Genomic DNA, 25031 nt, shown 5'->3' with positions numbered 1-25031 from the left:
GGGCTGTGGCTGAGATGATGACCTCCACTGCTGGGTGACCTGTAGTAGGCGATGACGCTGAGGAGCAGAGACCTTCTCTGAGACCAAATCAAGTCCACGCCCCTCAATGTAGGGCAAGACCACAACATCAGGCTAGCGCATTTCCTGTTGATCTTGGGCTGGCATTTAAATCTGGCCAGGTCAGAGCAAGTGAAGAAGCAGCAGCAGGGCTCAGGAAAGGTCCACAGTCACCTCCCTGCTGTTCCTCCAGTGAGTTTCTCCAGATGCCCTGGAGGCCTCTAGGTGTAAGTTCCTTGGCTGGAAGAGGTGATTTCCAGGCACTCTTTTTGTTGCCCCGCCCATTCACCTCTAGTTTGCTTTTGAGCTAGGGTTCACTGCTCCTCTTTCCTAGCAGGTCCCAGGAAAAAACCCAAGTTCATGTTTACTAATGTGCCCTATGTAAATGTTTAAGACTGGTAGCTTGTAACAAACACAGTACTGTAGGTATAAATTCCACCAAGAGAAAGGAGTGTTTCCTCCCGCAAACAGAAACTCCAATCAACCTTTTTTTTTTAACCTTTGGTTCCCGGTCAAGGACACAACATGGTTTTGTGAAAAATGCTTTTTAGGTTTATACTGATACCAATGGAAATGTTTAGGTTTGGAAGGGACCATTGAAATAATGGAAAAAGTGGTTCTTCAAATTTGGGCATTGTAGGAATCACCTGGAAGGCTAATTGGACAACAGACTGCTGGGTCCCACCCCAGAAGTCAGGATTCATGGGTCTGGGTGACCTGAGAATTCACATTTTCAACAAGTTTCCATGGGAGGCTGCTGCTGGTCTGGGCACTGCCCCTTGAGAACCATGGGTCTAACCCAAGGCCTCATTTCACAGGTGGCTCAGCTGAGGCAGAACCCCAGTGAGATTGCACAGTTGGTTTTAACATTTACCAGTTGCTATGACTTTGCAATTCCATTCAGCTTCTCTGTGCCTCAGTTTTGTCATCTACAAAGTTAGGATAAAGACCTGTGTCCTGCCTAACCCATGGAGTTGCTTAATTTACAGGGTGGCTGCTACTGGGTAGTTAGTGGGACTTTCAGCAACAGCCCTGTAAGTTGGTTGTGAAGCAGTCACGTGGTAATTGGGTCCATGAACTTAAACATTCCCCAGCTGGCTACTGGGTCAGAGTTTATGCCCTTTTGTCAAGGACTGAAACAGGGAGATGTTGTCAAATTGGGGGTAGGACATAAACAATTTATTCTTTTTGTTGTATCTTTCTCAATTTATGATTGCCTCTTACATTAGGTAATATCTCCACTGATAGTGGTTTTGCCTTTTTTGTGTCGGAAGTATCCTAATGTTTTCCTTTACATGTTTTTAACCTTCTGATTATAATACCTTTCACATATTTAGTTTTCTCTTTTTTTCAGTGTGAATTTTTATCATAAATACTTTTATCTGTCTGGGTGTTGTTACATTGGCAAGTGATATATTATGTTGGGATTTCAGTTGCCCCCCCATCCCTCTCTCTCCCCCCCCCTCTCTTTTTTACTAAACAGCTAACTTCTGGCATTATCTGTTGTGTAATACCTTCCCTCTTCCTTGATGTGTGGTTAGTTTTGTTTAGCTTTAAAAAAACTTTAGTGTCATTGATTTTTTCTATTATTTTTATAGTCTGTGTTTCATTTTTTTCTCAGATCTTTATTATTTCTTTCCTTCTATTAAATTTGGGCTTAATTTGTTCTCCTTTTTCTAGCTCCTTCAAATATAATGTAAGGTTGTTTCAGATATTTCTATTTTGTTAACATAGGCATTTATTGTTATAAGCTTTCCTCTTAAAATTGCTTCTGCTTGTATACTATAAGTTATGGTATGTTGTATTTGCATTTTTATTTCTCTCTAGATATTATTTCATTGTCTTTTGATTTATTCTTTGATTCATTATATGTTCAGCAATGCATTGTTTAATTTCCATGAATTGTGAATTTTCCAATTTTCTTCCTGTTATTGATTTCTAGGTTTATATTTTTATGGTCATAAAAGATACTTGATATAATTTCAATTTTCTTAAAATTGTTAAGACTTGTTTTTCTGTTTAGAATAACTATCACAATTAATGGTGTGTGTGTTTTTTAATATGTACTTAAATCTCGACTGCGTACCTATAGCCTTCACATCCTCTTTTTATTTGACTCCTCACTGTTGTCTATGAGGTTTCTGTTCTCAGGGAAGGGCCATGATACTGGATGCAGTGTTGTAGACTTACAAAATATTTATATTTGAATAATGAGCTCTAGAGGGGAGGAAGCAAAAATATTTTTCCAGGAGTTATTAAGAGATTATCATTTTATTTGACCAAATAAAATATTTCTAATGGAAAAGTCCATATGACTTGGTCCAAGGATTGTCTTTTAGGCCTTATGAGCTTAGTTAAAATTTTCATTATTGGTTGCTACTCCAAGATTTGCAAAGACTAGTCCCCCATTCACCCCATTACTCCTTTAAATAAATATATATATATATATATATATATATATATATATATATAGTTGATTTTTTACAGAGAGGAAGCGAGAGGGACAGAGAGTTAGAAACATCGATGAGAGAGAATCATCGATCAGCTGTCTCTTGCACCCTCCCCCCCCCCCCACTGGGGATGTGCCCGCAACCAAGGTTGTGCCTTGATCGGAATCGAACCTGGGACCTTTCAGTCCACAGGCCGACGCTCTATCCACTGAGCCAAACCGGTTTCAGCACCCCATTACTCCTTGAAACACCTTCCTCATATTCCTGAAGGCCCCCCAATGCCTACAACCTGGGTAATAGTAACACAGAGAGCACTTAGAGCTCTCTCTTTGCACATGTCCCATATCAATCTGTTGTAGGTCTGGAAGCAGTGAGCACCTTTTTAAGAGGCAGAACATTTTTTTAGTATTACCATACTTTTCTCTATAATTTATTTATTAGTGTTTCAACTCTTGCTCCAATGTCACTGTGACACTCTTCAGTTTCCCAGAAATGTACTGCCTGTCATGCATATTCTATTGTTGAAGCATATTCTAAAGATACCAAAATCTTTTCTTTCAGTCAGGCAGATAGCAAGAACACCACCACAAAGGAAGTCTGGGGCCACTGGAGATCTGTCTTACCCCCTGGCTGGAGATTTAAAGTGGAGAACTTCATGTAGCCAAGCTTATAGTACTTTCCTCTGCTTCACAAGGTTTTAGCCTGAAGCAGAACTACAATCCCAAGGCCACAGATGGTTAATTTTCTGCTAACTGGAAGCCTTAAGTGATTAAATCAGCCTCTCCTTATACTCTTTCCTAAAGGCACACACCTCAAAAATTATTAGGCTGAATAGCCACCATCTCCCCAGTGAACCACTCACCCTGAGCCAAGGGGAAGAGGGAAGTCCAAAAGTGGGGAGGGTGGGATAGAAAAAGTAAGGATTAGAGGGATGGTCAACTGTGAAGAGAGAGGGGAAAATAGACCAGGAATTTTTTACGCATCCCTTCCTTTCTTGTTATACAGTCTTTTTATTTGTAGCAAAGCCTCCATAAGAACTTCCAATCTCAATACCAGATTTCAAACTGTATTACAAAGACACTGTTCTTAAAACAGCCTGGTACTGGCACAAGAAAAGATATATAGATAAATGGAATAGAATAGAGAACCCAGAAATCAACCCAAACCACTATGCTCAATTAATATTTGACAACGGAGGCATGAGCATACAATGGAGTCAAGACAGTCTCTTCAACAAATGGTGTTGGGAAAATTAGACAGATACATGCAAAAAAATAAAACTAGATCACCAACTTATACCATAAACAAAAATAAACTCAAAATATATAAAGGATTTAAACATGAGACAGGAAACCATAAAAACACTAAAGGAATCCACAGGCAACAAAATGTCAGACATATGCCAAAGCAATTTCTTCACCAATACAGCTCCTAGGGCAATGGAAACCAAAGAGAAAATAAACAAATGGAACTACACCAAAATAAAAAGCATTTGCACAGCAAAATACACCATCAACCAAACAACAAGAAAGCTCACTGTATGGGAGAACATATTTGCCAATATTGTCACCAATAAAGGTTTAATCTCCAACATTTACAAGGAAATCATACAGCATAACAAAAGGAAGATAAATGATTCAATTAAAAAAAAAAAGGGCAACGGACCCAAATAGATACTTTTCAAAAGAAGACAGAAGGAAGGCCAAGAGGCACATGAAAACATGCTCAAAGTCACTAATTATCTGAGAGATGCAAATCAAAAGGACAATGTGGTACCATCTCACAGCTGTCAGAATGGCCAACATCAACAAATCAACAAAGAACAAGTGTTAACGAGGATGCGGAGAAAAAGGAACCCTTGTGTACTGCTGGTGGGAATGCCGACTGGTGCAGCCACTGTGGAGAACAGTATGGAGTTTCCTCAAGAAATTGAAAATGGAACTCCCATTTGTCCCAGCAATCCCACTTTTAGGAATATATCCTAAGAAACTAGAAACACCAATTAAAAAGGATATATGCACCCCTATGTTCATAGCAGCACAATTTACAATAGCTAAGATTTGGAAACAGCCTAGGTGCCTGTCAGCAGATGACTGGATCAAAAAACCATGGTACATCTACACAATGGAATACTATGCTGCCATAAAAAAGAAGGAATTCTTATCATTTTCAGCAACCTGGATGGAACTGGAAAACTTTATGCTAAGTGAAATAAGCCAGTCAATGAAAGAAAAATACCACATGATCTCACTTATTTGTGGATAATAAAAAACATAAACTGATGAACAAAAAGATAGATACAAAGGCAGTAAAGCAACAAACAGACTGTCAAATTACAGTGGGAAGGTTAGGGAGAGGTGGGGGAGATAAGAAATCAACTGAAGGACTTATATGCATGCATATAAGAATACCCAACCGATGCAAAACATTGGGCGGTGAGGGCATGTTATGGGAGTGGGGTGAGGTGGCAATGGTAAGATATGTACACATATAATACCTTAATAAAAAATAATAAATAAATAAAAGAACTTCCAGGCAAAGGAGTAAAGATGTAGGCACCTTTTACCATTAGAGTCAGTTGGTTAATAGGCTTGCTCTCCAAGACACAAACCACCTTAGATTTTAATGTAGGTTTACTGGAAGTTAAATTTTTCTGTAATTCTTTCCCCTTTATTCCATTTCCCAAACAAACCAAACACTGTATCCTTTAGTTGCCCGGGCAGCACTTAGCTCATTTTCTTAGCAAACTCAGAAGTGTCTTCTCAGTATAACTTCATTGTGCCTGCCTCTGTTATTTCTGGGCTACTTTGCTTAAACATAAACACAGGGATAGATGTAACTGTGTCTTTAAGTTCTGAGTGGAATACTGAGAAAAACCAATGGCTTCTTAGTTTTGCTGATGTTGGTATAATGTAATACTATACAACCACATGCTGTATTTTGTATTTTCTCTATAAATTATCTATTGTTCTTATTATTATATCTTTACTTCTTTAGTAATAATACATTTGATTGATTGGATTTTATTTCCTTTTTATTCTTCCCATCCAAGTACTAACCAGGCCTGACCCTGCTTAGCTTCCGAGATCAGGTGAGATCGGGCGCGTTCAGGGTGGTATGGCCATAGACTCCTTTTTATTCCTATAGTGAAAAGTTCATTTAGGTAGATTCATTTTACCCAGGTAATTCTGGTAGTATAGTATTATACCTCTCTTCTCTCTTCTCTCCTCTCTCTCTCTCTCTCTCTCTCTCTCTCTCTCTCTCTCTCTCTCTCTCCTCTTTTTAGTGTGGATCTCTATTAGGTTATTTTTACTCTGAGAACTCTTCATTAATATTTTCCCCACAGTTAACAACTCTTTTGTTTTTAAATGAAGAAGTTATTTTTTAGTGCCCAGAGACATTCTTATAAGTATTCAGCTTCTTTGTAGCATCTTTGATCTTTGCTACATGAAAACAAATATTATACAACAGTACCTATTCTATAGTCTGTCTCAGTCTGTGTGTCACATGGGGAGGAAAATTAAATAGGATATTGACAACTCAAACTGAAAGTTATCAGAGAAGCAAAATGGTCTTCAGAGATTGTGTGGACATAATAGGCCTCCACACAGGTGTGCCTTGCCAAACTGATGGCCTCTGGGTGAGTATTTGTATGGGAGAGAGTGGTATTGAAGATAAGTTTTGTGTATAAACACCTGGAGAGCAAACAAAGAAACCAGTGGGAGGGAGAACAGTTAGGCATGAGTAGATGGGGCAGGATTGTTGGTGGTTGTACTCCAGCCTGGACCAGGGTCTAGATACAAGTCTTATAGCAAGATGGGCTATTAGAACAATCCATTTTAAGAAGCAAGGATCCTCACTGTGTTGAGGTAACAAAGTAAAACTGGAAGTGAAGAAGGGAAAGAGGTGATAGACCTGATATTTAATTATTCCTGTCCATAATATTTGTAACACTTGCAAGGTTCAGAAAAAGTTAGTTGGGGATCTACATACCATTTGTCTAAATATTTGAAATGTTTAAATCACTGAATACAGCATTTCTATTTAAAGGTTTATCTCCTTCCATGACAAATGTACCTTCATAATCACCTGAAAAACCAGGCTGGAATTTAGAATTCTGACTCCTGTAAGTCCTGCTCCAATGATGAGGGAAGAGCTGCTCCCTACCCCATCCCCTAGACCATGCCCTATTCCTTGTTCTGGACACCCCCTGTCCTACCCATTAGGGAGCACAGACTTCAAAAGTACAGTAATGTTCCAAAGGACAGCCCCAAGAGGAATATGCAGACCCCCATAACAGGTTTGAGACTGCACAGGGGTACCATGTACCTGGCTCATGGGCTAGCAGAAGCATATACCTTGTTCCGTGGTCCGGGCTCCTGACACGGTAGAGAGGGGTATGGTTGGAAGAGAAAAAAAGTATGAAGCTCAAAATAGAGGTCCCTCTTGCCTGGGGTCTAAGAGCAAGACTATAGTATCAACTGATACAATGTAAAAATGAACAAATGGCTACAAACGTAAAATATAGTATTATAATGCAATAATGCACATAATCCTTTCTGTTAAAGAGTAGGGTTTAAGAACCATAGAGGAAGCTGCTTGACCTAAGTGAATAGAATTACAGGGTGTTAGAATATATCGAGTTCTAGACAAAGCTGTGTCATTAGGGACAGAAAATGAAATTCCAAATTATAAATTTTAACTCTTATTTAGAAACCACGTGGAAACATTAAATATTTTAAAAGCAGGATGCAGTGTACTCAAATTAGTGCTTTAATGGATGAATTCAGGGCAGAGATCAATTAGAGGAGTGATTCTCAACCTTTCTAATGCTGCGACCCTTTAATACAGTTCCTCATGTTGCAGTGACCCCCAACCATAAAATTATTTTTATTGCTACTTCATAACTGTAATTTTGTTACTGTTATGAATCATAATGTAAATATATGTGTTTTCTGATGGTCTTAGGCTCTACGGCAGGGGTTCGCCTAAGACCATCATAAAACACAGATATTTACGTTATGATTCATAACAGTAACAAAATTACAGTTATGAAGTAGCAATAAAAATAATTTTATGGTTGGGGGTCACCACAACATGAGGAACTGTATTAAAGGGTCACAGCATTAGAAAGGTTGAGAACCACTGAATTAGAGGAATCTTTGAAATTCTAGGTGAGACCCTATTACCTAAACTAGACTAGGGATGATTAGAATAGAGAGAAAGGAGGTGGACAATATTGGGCATAAACTATATTGCCATACTATTCTGAATAAAAAGTCATAGCCAGCCCAGCCAGTATGGCTCAGTGGTAGAGAAGTTGACCCATGCCACAAGAGATCACTGGTTTGATTCCCAGTCAAGGTGCATGCCTAAGTTGTGGTTTTGATCCCCAATAGGGGTTGTGCAAGAGGCAGCAGATCTATGCTGATGTTTCTATCTCATTGACGTGTCTATCTCTCTCTCTCTCCCTTCTCTCTCTAAAATCAATAAAAACATATTTTTTAAAAAAAAGTCATGGCCAACAAAAGACATATATTATAAAGGAATGCTATCCTAAATATACAAAGTACTCCTAAAACTTAAGAAGAAAACAAAACCAATTCACAATTGACCAAAGACCTTAACAGATACCTCACTAAAGAAAATATACAGATGATAAATTAGCACCCTATATAATAAAAGGTTACTATGCAAGTTATCCCCTCAACTGGGAGTCCAACCAGGGAGTGCGGCCAGCTGGCCAACAGCCCACAGCCCTTGCCCGTGGGCAGCCACACCCCCAATCGGCTACCCCCAACCAGGGACAGGGCTGGCCAGCCAACTGCCTGCAGCCCTTCCCCCTGGCTGTCCCTGCCCCCTATAGGCTCCCCCACACCAGTTGGGGGCAGGGCCAGCCTGCCAACATCCCACAGCCCCTTCTCCCACCTGGCCTGATTGGCCCCAATCGAGGCGGGCTGGCCAGACCACACCTGTGCACAAATTCATGCACCGGGGCTCTAGTATGAAAATAATGCTCGACATCATATGTCATCAAGGAAATACAAATGAAAATACAATGAGATACCACTATAGAAAAAAAAATGAACAAATTATAATACATTTTAAGGTGCTCAAATCATACTAGTTGGCCTGCACTTTCAGTTCAAATAATGGTAAAAAGGAGCCCTTTGCCTTCTTTGTAATCTTGTGGTTCTAGTTATAAGGAATATTACGTGAAATTCATTTTAAAATGTCAACACTGCTAACCCCTCCCCCCCCCCCCAAAAAAAAAAAAGATAGTTGTGGGAGTATTAAGTTTACTTCACTTTAATAGGCATTAAGTACCTACCCTGTTTCCCCGAAAATAAGACAGTGTCTTATATTAATTTTTTTCTCCCAAAGTTATGCTAGGTCTTATTTTCAGGGGATGTCTTATTTTCGGGGAAACACTGTACTAAGGAAAACTCATGGTTTAGAAATGTGAGAAAGAAAGATAAATAAAACCCTTTAAGGGCCCAATTATTCAGAGATTCACTCAAGGGGTTGTTGTTAGTGGATTAGGGGGAAATATAGAGTGTATTATATGTTAGACTAGAGGTTCGGAGCATGAAATTTGTGCACAGGTGGTGGTGGTGCTGGTGGTGGTGGTGGTGGTGTTCCTCAGCCCAGCCTGCACCCTCTCCAATCTGGAACCCAGATTGAGGGATGTCTGACTGCCCTCTCACAATCCAGGTCTTCTGGCTCCCAACCACTTGCCTGCCTGCCTTCCTGGTTGCCCCTAACCTCTACTGCCTGACAGCCTGATCACCCCTTACCACTCCTCTCCCAGCCAGATCGACACCTAACTGCTTCCCTGCTGGCCTGGTCACCCTTAACTGCCCTTCCCTTCAGGCCTAGTTGCCCCTAACTATCCTCCCTGCAGGCCTGGTCTCTCCCAAATGCCCTCCCCTGCTGGCCTGGTCACCCTTAACTTCCCTCCCTTTCCAACCTGGTCACCCCAACTGCACTCCCCTTCAGGCCTTGTCCCTCCCAACTGCCCTCCTCTGCAGGCCTGGTCTCCCCTTCCCCAACTATCATCCCCTGTAGGCCAGGGCCTCCGCTTGGGTTACTGAGGGGCATGGCCATCCTGCAAACCACCACAGGCCCCTCACCCAGGCCGCCCCACACCCCAAGGAAACCCCCACCCTGATCTGGGACATCCTTCCGGGCAAACCAGCTGGCCCTCACCCATCCACCTGGCCTCTATCTTATCTAATAAAAGAATAATATTCAGATTGACCATCACTCCAACACACAAGATGGCTGCCACAATGTAGTCAAAGATCCTGCCCCCATGTGGACACAAGATAGCTTGAGGTGGCGCAGGGGAGGGCATTTGGGAGGGACCAGACCTGCAAAGGAGGGTAGTTGGGAGTGATCAAGCCTGCAGGGGAGGGCAGTTAGGGTGACCAGACTGACAGAGGAGGGAAGTTGGGGGTGACTGGGCCTGCAGAGTAGGGCAGTTGGGGGTGACCAGGCCTGCAGGGGATGGCAGTTAGGGACAAATAGGCTGGCAGGGGAGCAATTAGGCATCAATCAGGCTGGCAGGGGAGTGGTTAGGGGATGATCAGGCTGGCAGGCAGAAGAGATTAGGGGCAATCAGGAAGGCAGGCAGGCGAGTAATTGGGAGCCAGAAGTCCTGGATTGAGAGGGATGTCTGACTGCCTGTTTAGGCCCTGATGGAATCGGGCCTAAACAGGCAGTCAGACATCCCTTGAGGGGGTCCCAGATTGGAGAGGGTGTAGGCTGGGCTGAGGGACACCTCCACTCCGTGCACAAATTTCATGCACCAGACCTCTAGTCTACTAATAAAAGGGTAATATGCTAATTAGACTGGGTTGACAGGCCATCTTCTGGACATCCAACTTCTTTCCGGACAAAGCCATGGTGGTGGGGGCCGAAGAAGAGGCAGTTAGGGGTGATCAGGCAGGCAGGCAGGCAGGCAGGTGAGCGGTTAGGAGCCAGCAGTCCCACAGGGATTGGGCCTAAGCCAGCAGTTGGACATCTCCCAAGGGGTTCTTAATTAGAGAGGGTGCAGGCTGGCTTGTGGGAACTCCTGCCCCCATGCACAAATTTCATGCACTACTACTACTATAAACATCCATTTATCCACCACCCAGCATAATAAACTTAACCTTTCAAATATAGTTGAAGCGCATAGTGGAGTACTCCACAATTAAATTCCCATTCCCTTTCATTTCCCAAACTGTAACCACCATCCTAAATGTGTTTATCTATCTAAGCATGAATTTCTGTATGTTACATTGGTACACAGCTCCCATAAGCATGCTTTTTACTCCAGATACTTATATCCGCAATCAATATATGGTGATCAGTTTGCACGTTTTTAGACTTTATTTATGTGGTATTATGTTTGTATCCTTCTTGAACCAGCTTTCCCCCCTTATTCATTTTTCTGCTGCCATCACCTGCTCTCAGCCCCCCTATCTCTCAGTTCCTGTAAGTTCTGCTCTCCGCAGTCCAGCCCTTACCGTCCTGTTCAGTTTACCTGCAACAGTTGCAAGTCAGTGAGTTAAGGCTGGTCCTACCTTGGGTGAGGCTCAGCCTCTTCCCCTGTGGCTTTAATAGTGCTTCTCAAACCTTTAAACTAGTCCTTCCCAAGCCTGCACTTCATCAGAATCCTCTGCAGAGCCTGCTAAACACAGGCTGCTGGGCTACCCTTAGAGTTTCTGATTGACTAGGTCTTGGGTGGAGCCTAAGAATTCCTGGGTGATGCTCATGGTGCTGTTTTGGGGACCAAACAATGAGAACCACTGCTCCAAAAATATGTCTGGGCCCAGGCTCAGCAGTGTCATCTGGTCTCCTGGCATGCTGGGCCATCTATGAGGTTTCCTTCAAAACTGTTCTAGAGCCCCTCTGTCTAGCAGACATATAATGCAAGTCACATGTGTAATTTAAAGTTTTCTAGTAGCTGCATCAAAAGAAAAACAGGCAAATTCACTTTAATAGTATATTTTAACTCAATATATTATCATTTAAACAGGTAATCAGTATGCAGTTTATTAGTGAGAATGGTAACACCTTTTATAGTTAAGCACATTTCAAATCAGACAGAGCAGCTCTAAAGGCTTGACATCATCTTTTTTTTTTTTTTAAATTTCTACTTGACATTTTAATTTATTTTGGGCTGACATAAAATAATTTAAAATAGGCTTACAAAATGTGGAAAGTGATATCTTTTGAAACAAAGAGGTAAGAAACATATGAGTTGGGATTATTTATCTAAATAAACTCTGCCTACATTTCAGTTTATTAATTGAAACAAACTTATTTTTAACTAAAACAAATGCTGCCAAATTTAGCTATAAGAAATAAAAGTGAGATGTCATTGAATAGCACTGTTTGGGTGATGAACTTTGGAATATCATTGTTTCATGCAATTAACATGGATTTATGAATATAAAAAACTTAAAAAGAGGGAACAATAAATTCTTTCTTCTTTCTCTATCTTCTTTCTAGTTCTCCAAACTGCAGGATGAAATGAGAGAAAATTAACACTTACAAGGCATTAACCAACTCCACTGACTTTCTAAATCTAAGAAAATAGCCCTATGTGTACCTGCTGCATTTGTGCACTATATCTCAATAAGGAGAGAAGAACAACATGCTTCCCTCTTGCAACCTGCCTTGCAGATCATTTGGTTCTGTCCAAGAGATCTATTGAGAAATTTGGTCCATACTAAAATGCTTTGATAGTTGGTTCTGTCCAGAATGCCCATGCTTAGGAAACATCCTGGATTCAAAAAGCCCATAATGTTTATATACACTTCTGATTTATAGGATTAATATGTAAAAATACTATCATGTTTTATTGGTCCAATAATTGTATTCTGGCCAAATTGCCAATAGTAACCCTTCTTGCCTCAGTAGCCTAGCTCCTAATGCACATGGGGTTAGGTCGATCACTCAGGGCTCCAATCTTGCAGAAAAGCAGAATTTAAATATCAAGGACCTTTTGGCATAGACCAAATGTCTCTGTGGACTTTTGGACAGGACCAAATATCTGCTAATTGTAACCGGCACTTTTGGATATAGGGCACTCCTATAACCCATGGCTTCAATTGTGATCATACCAACTTGTCTCCCTCTTGCCTGACACCATAAATGCCTTTTCTTTTCCCTAGAGGCCAAACTGGGATTTAAATAAATCTCTCCACCTTAAAAGCCTGTGCTCACTCCACAAGTGACACTCCCTTAACCACCCAAGCCCTAAGTTTTCCATATCTCCCATATGAGAGGCTATCTATATATCTAAGAGCCTAAGCAACCATTGCGACTGGTCAAACAAACAACCAGTCGCTATGATGTGCACAGACCACCAGGGGGCAGACGCTCAACACAGGAGCTGTCCTCTGGTGGTCAGTGTGCTCCCACAGCCAACCTCCCACGGTCCCTCCCTCAGCCAGTTGGCCTGATCTGGACTGGGGAAGATGGCCTCGATCGCCCTATTTTCCACCAGGCCGAGGGACCCCACCCATGCACAGATTTGTGCATCGGGCCTCTAGTAATAAAATATACAGCTATAAATGTGCCAAAAAAGAGAGAAAAATTTAATCATTTAAATAATACACAAAGATAAACCTTGAGACTTAATTACCAATTCAGTAATAAACAGTAATCATACAATGACTAAGTTTCTTTTCTTTTGACTGTAACACAAAATGCAAAAATCTACAACCAAAGGTTTAGGTATTAATCATTAAATGTGGTCCTACTTGAAATTGTTAACTTTTTGCTGTTTGTAAGTAGTCCTTGTCTCCTAGTTTGTATAGGAGACTGATTTCTTTTTTAACTTTATTTTTGTTGTTGACATGATTACAGATGTCCCCATTTACCACCCCTCTTTTCCCACCTCCACCCAGTCCCTGACCCCACATCCCTTTGGCCATCACCATATATTTGCTGTGTCTATGGGTGAGGCATGCATGTTCTTTGGCTAATCTCTTCACCTTCTTTCAACTAGTCCTCCTCACCACCCTCCTCTTTGACAGCTGTCAGTCTGTTCCATGTATCTATGCCTCTGCTTCTATTTTGTTTGTCAGTTTTTGTTTATTAGATTCCACATGTAAGTGAAATCATACGGTATTTGTCTTTCTTTAACTGGCTTATTTCACTTCGCATAATAATCAGAATGCATTTCTATGGCCAAGCAACGAAGGCCCAACCACACAGCCCAGCTACTTTAGCTGCTGCATCTAGTAACTATTTTCTAAACAAATATTGGCCTTAGGTACTGATATATTTACCATTTGTTAGTCTTTATAGGTAGAGGACAGATGAGTAGCCAGGAAGTATAGTTCAATACATAATGTGCTTTATATTACTATTTGTATGAGTAGTCTATTAATGTTCTAAGTAGATAAAATTGAATTTTTAAAATTAATTTACTGGGAGAGTTAAAAGAAAAATAAAGCCAGTAACAGGTAAATGCCAGGAATGGCTGTATGATATTCCAAGCTACACACAGATACCTGGATTTCTGGATCTACTCTCTGCAGGATTCACAACCTTTTCAAGTCCTTCCTGTTTTTTTTCAACTCCTCTTTGTCTTCCTTACTTTCAGCACCCTGGGCCTCTTCTTCAGTTGTTTCTTTAGTGAAGAATAAGACAGACTTTGGGATCAGACATTCACAGAAGAAAATCCCAATTCATAATGAATGGGGACACACATAAACCCTCAGGAGAAGTAGGAGGATGGAAGTAACTAGGAAAAGACTAGGAAGGCACATAGTCTTTTCCTAGCTGCAACACTCCCATGGCCCTCACATCTCTGCGGCTTGATCATTTTCACAGTGACATTATTTTTCTTTTTCTAGTAAACATGAGCTGTTGATGACTTCTGGCCTTTCAGAGAAAAAGGGATCAGGATAACCAGGGTTTAGGGTATTCTGTATGTTCTAATCTGAACTGTCTTGGGCAAATATTTTTGCCTCAGGGACAAATTGTATGGTGAAGCACATTAGTTCCTCAACCCCCTGAATATTTCATTTTTACAAAGTCCTTGGGATCAGTTCTTAATGTTTGGGGATCAACTTTCTAAGAATCTTGACACTTTCAGAAGCCAAGAACCAAACACCAGGAATGCCATTTGCTTGTTCTTTTCCTTCAGGCCCCCCGCCCGTGTCCTCCCCGGCTCCCTCCTGAACACCTGCCCCTGGGACAGGCGGACATTGGTCTGTGGACAGTGCACGGAGCTCAGATTTCTTAGCAGAGGTCGGGAGAGGGCAACGTACTTTCCCCCTCAAGGTGGAGAAGGCCATAATGGAGCTGGGCTTCTCCTCGGCCTGCAGGGTGTTGAGGGCCCCCACCCAGCGGAGAGAGCATGATAGGCCAGTGTGCCAGCTGTGCCACCGCTGCTCATAGGCGGCCCCCTTTTCCCCTCACCCCCTGCCAGGGGCCTCCCTGCTCACCACCTGACCCTATCCGCTCCGCTCTGCCAGATCCTCACCCCGGTGGGCTTCGGCCTCCTGCGTGGGCTCCTCCTGTGCCTCCTCTGCCATCTCCCCAGGCGCAGACTCATCTACCAGGTCCTGGACCTGGCCTTCGGGCTCTGGGAGGGCCAGGATCCTCGGTCCAAATCTCTCAGGTCCATCTTCAGACTCATGCACCATGGCTACGACCCTCTCTCTGGAGCCATGGGGAATCATGGCTACGACTCTCTCTCTGAACCCATGGGGCACCATGGCTACGACCCGTTCTCTGAAGCCTTCGGGCATCAAAATCACACGGATCTGGGCCATGCGTCCAGACCTCTGATGCCTGGACTGGGCCATCCTGCGGATGCCACGGGGACGCAGGAGGATATGGTTGTTGTAGTGTATGCGGTGTAGCAGTGAGTGCAAGAGGTTCAGGAACATGAAGCGAAAGCCCACCATGGGAAACTGGTGGGCATCTACTATCATCTCTGGGCCCGGCTCTAAGTTCTCCTCCTCCTCCTCGGCTGGGCCAATGTCAGAATCCTCACTAGTGCTGCTTTCAGGGTCTCCCACTGCCCTGGCCTCCTCCCCCAGGCTCTCCATGGCCTCTGCGACTTCTGCGGCCACTATGGCGGCAGCGGCGTCATCCCCATCCCCCTGGGGCCCGGAGCTGAGGATCAGGGCATCCTGCTCTCCATCTTCCCTGACCCAGGCTCCCACCACGCCCACGGGGCTCTCCTGGCCACCTGGGGCCTGGCTTCCGTCATCGCTGTCAGACATGCCAGCGGACAGTACCTCAACCAGCAGCGATAAGGCTGTGGTGTCGCTGGTCAAGATGGCGGCAAGGGAGAGGAGGCCGCTGACAGGAGGATCCCGGGAGGGGGCGGGGCAGTGGAGGAGCTGTCTGTCAAGTGGGCAACGGCCTCTGATAGGCAGGGGTGGATGGCCGGAAACACCCACCAAGGCTTCCCCACGCCATGGGGGTGGGGCCAGATGAGTCAACAAAGGGCTATGTCTGCTCCTTACAGCTTCACGCTCATTGGCTGGGAAGTGAGGATTAACATGCCGTTTATCCAATGAATGACGAAGGCCCTTCGGTTCTAGGATGGCTCACAATCAGCTCTTTTTTTCTATGAGGCCTTAGGGTCCTGAGCTAACTTTAGGGAAACACAAGTCCTGCCCTTTTAATTTTTTGATTTTCTGGAAAACTAGAGTAGTCCGATATGGAGACACCCTGGGCGATGTAAACCAAGAGGAGTTCCCTAATTTCCACGTGGTAATGGCTCATGTGAGTAAGGAGAAGATCATAAAAATATGTGGCTCAGACCTCAGCAGCAGGAAACTCCGAAGAGTAGAGAGAGAAGAATTTGGACCATTTAATGTGGTTAAAATTATTGGGAAAAAATGGACAGAATTGAAATGTATGCACTCAAAACAGTGTTGACAGGAGCTGGAAGGTATATAATAAACCTGACATTCACGTCAAGCCTCCAAAGAAAGAATAAAAAACTACATAAATCTTTTAAAGGACTAGGTTATCTCCTAAGAGCTAAGCATGACAGACATTAGAAGAGCAGGCTTCCTAGGATGTTTCTGAGGCAACAGTTTAAGACTGTTGATTTTAAGGTTCACTTAAGACCTCAAGTGTAAGTAATTCTGAAAATTATAGAGAAATTAACTCTATTTTATATTCATTCTGTAAAAAGTTTTATAACAGTAAAAATTTTTTTAAAAAAACAAGTATGTGTATAATTACATATAATCATATAGTATTTAGATAAATGTAATAGCCAAGTTAGGTATTACATTATAATACCAATAAATTCTATCAAGGTGAGGAGGAATTTTTTTCCTTTCATCAACCTAACCAAATTTCAATGTTTTTATTTTTCTTCTGGTCTCACCTCAAAAATGGAGCATGGGATTGTCATAAATCATTGGTTTAAGTATGGAAGGCAATGTAGAAAATCTGTAATCCAAATCTTCACTACAAAGACAAAAAACTGAGGCAGAAACCCAATCTGAGGTCTGGAGTTGGTTTTAACATTTCCCCCCTGATGTGATCTTGGGAAAGTTATCATTTCTAGTCCTCCATTTTTATCATCTACAAAGGTAGAGTAATGATTACCTAGCTTTGAGAATTAAATAAGATAATCTATAAAAGTCCAATTTATACTGTGAAACTCTGTAAACTATTAGGCATTATTATTATTATTATATCAATAGTAATTTTTCTGTTCTTGAACTATTGAGAGAAGTTATTGTATAGTCTCTCAGGCCTTCAGAGAGAATCATCTAATTTGGTTTTGGAGGGATCAGTGTTTCCCACCCACCCCCCCCCCCCCCCCCAGCTATATGGAGCTACATACTTCCTCCATGGCTGAGTTCATACCATTTCTTCAGTTAAGATTTAAGTGGGACAGATAGATGAAATGAGAAGGGGTTATATTTAGGATATTAACCATTTGTTGAAATATTTTCCTAGCTTGATTTTTGCTTTCTAATTTGGTAAATATTTTTAAGTACATACTTTTTTTTTAAAATTCTTTATTGATTATGGTATCATATAATTGTCCTCATACCCCCATTCCTATCTACCGGATCCAGCCGGTATCACAGGTCCTGAAGGTAGGGCGAGGAGGTTTAAGAGAAATAAAGACAAGAGAAAGTGGGGCTTCAGGAGGACTGCTAGTACATGGTGAGACTGCAGCAGCTTTATTAGTTGCAGGCGTACATTTATGCAGCCTTTCTGGGCATTTCTCCAAGTGCCCCTTTCCCAGGACAAGGCCGCCTGTCAGCTCCTTAAGGCGTTCTTGGAAAAAGATACATTGAGCAGGCTAGATATCATTAAGAACAGCTTAGCTGAGAACATCCAGATAAGTCATGCATCACACACACTCCCTAACAATGGGGCTATGGTCTGCCCCGTCCCTAGTTGACCCTGAAGGCTTAGGGGAGAGCAGGTAGGCGTCCCTACCCTGTGCTCAATCCCCTGTAGGAGAGCAGGTAGGCATCCCTACCCTATGCTCCATCCTTGCCCTCGGGCCCCACGGAACACGGCTTCCCACACCTATCCCAAACCCCTCCCCACGTATGCCCACTCCATGTTTTCCATGACCACTGGTTAGGCTTATATGCATGCACACAAGTCCTTTGGTTGATCTCTCCTCTTTGCCCCCACCCTCCCCTACCTTCCCTCTGAGGTTTGATAGTCTGATTGCTGCTTCTCTGTCTCCAGGCCTGTTTCTGTTCATCAATTTATGTTGTTCATTATTTCCCCTAGATGCGTTAGATCATGTGATACAAAGAATTCCCTTATAAGGACTGAAACTGAGACAAGCCGTAATGGTTATGCTGAGAGGCAAATGAATCAGTCTGTATTGAGTTCCTTTCGGGGCCAATAGTTCTTTTGAGTCCCAATTTCAATGTCAAACAGTTCATTAAATCTTTTAAAGGACTAGGTATATGTCAGCCATGGTATTTCAGATCTGGTTGGTTGACAAATGATGCTGATGCAGGTCCGACCATCGTCTCTGGTTTGGTCCTGGCATCCTTCAGTGATGCACAGCTGCTGTGTGCTAGTATGGCAAGGCATTGTCAGCTTCTTCCATCTCTGGACTGATTCTCTTCTGTCTTCATGGCTGGGGTAGTCCTGTCAATTCCTCTCTGTTGTTTTCTGAAAATATACAAACATATTCTTGACCAAAAGTTAATACCGTATTTTCCGGCATATAAGACTAATTTTACAGTTAAAAGATAGGGTTAGGTCTATATTCGCCGTATAAGACTACCCCCCACTTCAAAGAAAAGACTTACTTTGCCGTCAAGATCTACAGGTAATTTTTGTGCAATTTTGGTCTTTTGCCCCCGATTTTCAGTTGACTTTTTTTTCATTTCAAAAGTCATCTTATACGCTGAAAAATACGGTACCTCTTTTCAGATATTTTAGAATACTTTAAGGATAGGTGTTAGCTCTTCTTTGAATGTTAGTAAAATTCACCTGTAAAACCTCTAGTCCAGGACTTTTGTTTGCTAGGGTTTTGTTTTTTTATTACTACTTTGATTCATTAGAGGCAACTGGTCTATTCCAATTTTCTGATGCTTCCTATTTCAGTTTTGAAAGATTGTATGTTTATAGGAATTTATCTATTTTTCCTAGGTTGTCCAACTTGTTCATAGTATTTTCTTTCAATTCTTTGTATTTCTGTGTTGTCAGTTGTTATTTCTTCTCTTTATTTTCTGATTTTATTTTATTTATTTGTTTAACCAGACTCATTAAGAAAAAAGTGATAAATAATAAAACTAAAAAAAGTTAATAAAGGGATAAATATATATATATATAAATTTGACTTGGGATCTCTTTTCTTTTTCTTTTTTTCTTTTTCCCTCAAATGATTTTCCCTCTGGCTTGTTTTTACACCATGTATGTTTTTCATGAGTATCTTGCTGTTAGCATTTCAAATGAAAGTTAATTTTCTAAAGTACAAATTTTCTAGATGTAATTTACTCCCAGGATATTTTTCCTTACATGATATTTTTCCACTATCACCTTTTTTAATTTAAATACTAGGAGGGTTTTGAAATTTTATAATCTAGTCTTGATAGCTTTTACATTTTAATTATTTGCTCTAAAATATGACTGTGTTAGGTACATTACATGTTATGCAACTTTACCATGAGATGAACTGCCAATAAGAATTTTGTTAACACTTTAGGAACAGCTTTTTGTACAGTACAATCAATTTTTCTAGAATATTTGCTTATTTCAATTAGCCAATTTAGTTATCTCTGAGAAATTGACTACTATTCAACTGTCAAACTCTACAATCTATCAACAATCTTATTTTATCCTGTGTGTATTCGTGGAAAGGATTATTTGCCTTCTTGCGTAGACTCTGAACATTCCTGGTACTAGGCTGGATTTGGATATCAAAAACCCACTTCCCCAAACCATGGGTATAAGACCTCTCAAACAAGTCTTGTTGCAGTGAGAGGGCAGCTACTGTCAGTCAAGCCTGTCTGTTACCTGGGTCCCAATTTGAGCTGTGCATGGGAAGCGAATCAGCCATGGGGGCAGGAGACATCCTTCAGAAATGGTGAAGGTTCAGGCCCCTGCAAAGTTGCGGGGGTGGTAAGGGTCTGTGCCCCACCTCTGTTGACCCCCAAGTTCTCTCCTGCTGGCCCCTCTGTGACTGTGCCTGTCTTAGGTTGTTCCTTCCCTGAGGAATATTTCCTGTCTCTGGTTAACCACCCATCCTCTGTGGCCAAGCAGGGTGATGTGAGGTTCAGTTCTGTCTCCTTGGTAACCTATGCCCCCATGGCCTCCACCCCCAGTGTCTGCCTTGGGATCCCCTTGCCTGCTGGGAGGCCCAGGCACTGATCTCATATTTTGGGAAACCCAGGTTTCTTCTCCAGAGATGGCCCAGCTCACCGCACTGGGTGAGAGACAGATCCATGGTACCAGCCACCATGATGCTTCAACCTGGGCATGAACTGAAAGCTCCGGTAACAGCTGTGGCCAACTGGACTGTGAGAAGAGGGTCACTCTTGGCCAAAAGGGCAAGAGGCGCCAATCATACTTTTATTATTATGTCGCAAAATCAAATAATATTTTCATGGTTGTAACATAATTGTAAATTTTCAGATATTTTCTTATACAGAGAAAAAAATATTTCTTCTTTTTGGAAAAAAATATAAATGTTTACATTTAACTCCTTAACTTGTTTAGGACTAATACTGACATATGCTATAATATTTTTGTTTTTAAAAGCTCACCTATAGCACCATTTTTGAGCAATTATTCCCCTCTATAATGATGTGTGGTCATATACCCTTTAAAGGCAGAAGAGATACAAGAAAAAATATTCTCCCAAAAATTTAGAGCTGGCAAGGTCTTTAGATATTGAATGTAAGCCCATTTTTTAAAAAAATGCAGAAATAAAGGCCTAGGGCAGATAACTGGATACCCCCCTCCCAAGGCCATGCCACTTAATAGAGCAGCCAGAACTAGAACTAATCTCCTGATCTTTTATCTGGAGACAGGAATACTTCTTTACATGCAGTTTCCATAGAAACTTGGAAGAAGAAGGTTAATCATGCACAAAGTAAAGGGTCATGAGTTGAGGGCCTCTGAAAGTTCCAGACCAGACCACCCGATCCTTAATTAATCAGCAAATATTTACTAAATACCTACATAAAATGCCTTGTACATGACTTTGCCAAGGATGGAGAAGCAAGTGCCATCATTTTTGGCAACATGTATCTCACAGTCTGGTTAGGAGAAAGGACTACATGTTCAGAATAAAATAAAGAAAAAAGCAGCCTCTGACATTCAGAACTGGACTAGCACTCACAGATAAGCCATCCTATTCTCCTTTTAGACATAAACAATTCCAAAGAACACCAACATCAGGAAAGGGCACTCTGAGACCATGATAAAAGGAAAGAAAACAAGGGACACTGTCTAAATTTATTTATTCAGAGACAAAAACAAGGTTACAAAATATTAAACATCCCCCTCTCTTGGCTAAAATGAGTGCCTACCACTTCTTCACCAATTAAAGGTTTATGATGGTTCCAGTTTCCCCACCCTATAGGTAAAATTTATTGAAATATTGCCCTGCCCCCACCATAAGACTGCACACAGCCACTCCACTGTGTGTTCTTAAGGTGCAGGCAAGACCTTTTTACATTACATTACATTACATTACATTACATTACATTACATTACATTATTTTTAATTCTTTATTGTTTAAAGTAATTACATAAGTCTCTCTTTCCCCCCATTGATCTACTCCTGGTTGCCCACCCCCCCTACTGTTTGTGTCCATTGGTTATGCTCATAAGCATCCATAGAAGGCCTTTGGTTTATCTCTTATTTCCTGACCCCCCACCTTCCCACATAGTTTGAACAGTCTGATTGATGCTTCAATGACACTGATTCTGTTTTTGCTCACCATTTTATATTGTTCATTATTTTCCACATATGAGTGAGATCATGTGATATTTATTTTTCTCTGAATGGCTTATTTCACTTAGCATAATGGCTTCCAGGTCCATTCATGCTGTTGCGAATTGTAAGAGTTCTTTCTTTTTTACAGCAGCGTAGTATTTCATAGTTTTCTAATCCTTATCTGCTCATGGACAGTTAGGTTGTTTCCAGATCTTAACTATTGTAAATTGTGCTACTATGGGCATAGGGGTGGATACATCCTTTCTGATTGGCATATCTGTTTTCTTGTGATACAGTTCTAAAAGTGGGATTATTGGGTAAAATGGGAGTTCCATTTTTAAATTTTTGAGGAAACTCCATACTGTTCTCCACAGTGGCTGCACCAGTCTGCAGTCCCACTAGCAGTGTAAGAGAGTTCCTTTTTTTTTTTTTTCTGGTTCCTCCCCCGCATTTGTCATTTGTTGATTTGTTGATGATTGCCATTCTGACAAGTTTGAGATGGCATCTCAATGTTGTTTTGATTTATATCTCTCAGATGATTAGTGACTTTGAGCATGTTTTCATATATCTCTTGACCTTCTGTATGTCCTCTTTCGAAAAGTATCTATTTAGGTCCTTTGCCCATTTTTTATTGGGTTGTTTAACTTTCTTTTCTTTTCTTTCTTTTCTTTTTAAAATATATTTTATTGATTTTTTACAGAGAGGAAGGGAGAGAGATAGAGAGCTAGAAACGTCAATGAGAGAGAAACATCGACCAGCTGCCTCTTGCACACCCCTTACAGGGGATGTGCCTGCAACCAATGTATATGTCCTTGCCCGGAATCGAACCTGAGACCTTTCAGTCTGCAGACTGACGCTTTACCACTGAGCCAAACCTGCTTTGGCTAACTCTTTTTTGTTAAGTTGTATGAGTTCGAAGTAAATGTTGGAGATTAAACCCTTATCGGAGATAACATTGACAAATATGTTCTCCCATGTAGTGGGCTTTCTTGTTTTGTTGATGGTTTCTTTTGCTATGCAGCTTTCTATTTTGATGTAGTCCCATTTGTTTACTTTCTCATTCGTTTCCATTGTCCTAGGAGCTGCATGAGTAAAGATATTGCTATCGCCAAAACAGGTTTGGCTCAGTGGATAGAGCGTTGGTCTGCCTACTGAAAAGTCCCAGGTTCGATTCCAGTCAAGGGCATGTACATTGGTTGTGGGCACATCCCCAGTAGGGGGTGTGCAGGAGGCAGCTGGTTGATGTTTCTCTTTCATCGATGTTTCTAGCTCTCTATCTCTCTCTCTTCCTCTCTGTAAAAAATCAATAAAATATATATTTTTAAAAAAGATGTTGCTATGACATATGTCTGCTATATTGCTGCCCATGGCTTCTTCTAAGATTTTTATGGTTTCCAGTGTTACCTGTAAGCCCTTTACCTATTTTGAGTTTATTTTTATGAATGGTGTAAATTGGTGTTCTAATTTCATTTCTTTGCATGTATCTGTCTAATTTTCCAAACACTATTTATTTATTTTTATTTTCTTTTTTTTTTAAATATATTTTATTGTTTTTGTACAGAGAGGAAGGGAGAGAGATAGAGAGCTAGAAACGTCGATGAGAGAGAGTCATCGATCAGCTGCCTCTTGCACACCCCCTACTGGGGATATGCCCGCAACCAAGGTACATGCCCTTGACCGGAATCAAACCCGGGACCCCTCAGTCCCCAAGCCGACGCTCTATCCATTGAGCCAAACCTGTCTCGGCTATTTTTATTTTCTTTATTAAGGTATTACATATGTGCCCTTATCCCTCCATTCCACCCCCCCCCCACACACACATGACCTCACCCCTCTGGAATCTATGTCCATTGGTTAGGCTTATATGCGTGCATACAAGTCCTTTGGTTGATCTCTCCCCTTTACCTCCACCCTCTCCTACCTTCCCTCTGAGGTTTGACAGTCTGATCAATGCTTCTATGTCTCTGGAACTGTTTTTGTTCATCAGTTTATGTTATTCATTATATTCCACAAATGAGTGATATCATGTGATATTTGCTTTCTCTGAATGGCTTATTTGACTTAGAATAATGCTCTCCAGGTCCATCCATGCTGTTGCAAATGATAAGGATTCCTTCTTTTAATAGCAGCATAGTATTCCATTGTGTAGATGTACCACAGTTTTTTAATCCACTCATCTGCTGATGGTCACAGGCTGTTTCCAAATGTTAGCTACGGTGAACTGCATATATCCTTTTTGATTGGTGTTTCTAGTTTCTTGGGTTATATCACTAGGAGTGGGATTACTGGGTCAAATATGAGTTCCATTTTCAGTTTTTTGAGGAAGCTCCATACTGTTCTGCACAGTGGTTGCACCAGTCTGCATTCCCACCAACAGTGCACGAGGATTCCTTTATCTCTGTAACCTTTCCAACACTTGTCCTTTGTTCATTTGTTGATGTTGGCCATTCTGACAGGTGTGAGATGGTACTGCATTGTTGTTTTCATTTGCATCTCTCGGATAATTAGTGACTTTGAGCATGTTTTCATGTGCCTCTTGGCCTTCCTTCTGTATTGTTTTAAAAATATTCTATTTAGGTCCATTGCCCATTTTTTAATTGGATTATATATACTCCTTTTATTAAGTTGTATAAGCTGTCTGTAGATGTTGGAGATTAAACCTTTATCAGTGATAACATTTGTAAATATGTTCTCAAATACAGTGTGCTTTCTTGTTTTGTTGATGGGTTCTTTTGCTGTAAAAAAGCTTTTTATTTTGATGTAGTCCCATTTGTTTATTTTCTCTTTAGCTTCCATTGCCCTAGGGGCAGTATCAGTGAAGAAGTTCTTTTGGCATTTGTCTGAGATTTTGCTGCCTGTGGATTCCTCTAGTATTTTTATGGTTTACCATCTTATGTTTAAGTCCTGTATCTATTTTGAGTTTATTTTTGTGTATGGTGTAAGTTGGTGATCTAGTTTTATTCTTTTGCATGTATCTGTCCAATTTTCCCAACACCATTTATTGAAGAGACTGTCTTGACTCCATTGTATGCCCATGCCTCCTTTTTCAAATATTAATTGAGCATAGTGATTTGGGTTGATATCTGGATTCTCTATTCTATTCCATTGACCTA

The 25031-nt window shown here is 41.3% G+C and overlaps 1 protein-coding gene across 1 annotated transcript; it reads right to left on the bottom strand.

Moving 5' to 3' along the window:
* Positions 1-11686: 11686 nt before the first annotated feature.
* Positions 11687-15451, bottom strand: LOC118722214 (cancer/testis antigen 47A). The gene is made up of 3 exons (XM_036443584.2): positions 14998-15451; positions 14021-14139; positions 11687-12017 (listed from the first exon to the last, which is right to left on the bottom strand). The coding sequence occupies exons 1-2, from the start codon at positions 15449-15451 to the stop codon at positions 14051-14053; spliced, it is 543 nt and encodes a 180-aa protein (XP_036299477.1). The 3' UTR covers positions 11687-12017; positions 14021-14050.
* Positions 15452-25031: the final 9580 nt, after the last annotated feature.

The sequence above is a fragment of the Pipistrellus kuhlii genome, unplaced genomic scaffold, assembly GCF_014108245.1.
Source record: "Pipistrellus kuhlii isolate mPipKuh1 unplaced genomic scaffold, mPipKuh1.p scaffold_m20_p_19, whole genome shotgun sequence".
In the NCBI taxonomy this organism is placed as follows: Eukaryota; Metazoa; Chordata; class Mammalia; order Chiroptera; family Vespertilionidae; genus Pipistrellus; species Pipistrellus kuhlii.
The sequence above is the reverse complement of the archived record's forward strand: the minus strand, read 5'-3'. Positions and strand labels throughout refer to the sequence as shown.

What these genes read in the sequence shown, in the direction of transcription:
- LOC118722214 (XM_036443584.2), bottom strand. Translation starts at nt 15,451, where the DNA reads ATGATAGTAGATGCCCACCAGTTTCCCATGGTGGGCTTTCGCTTCATG. An exon ending in GGAGGCCGAAGCCCACCGGG is followed by an intron (nt 14,140 to 14,997) that starts GTGAGGATCTGG and finishes TCTTCACTAAAG; the next exon opens with AAACAACTGAAGAAGAGGCC.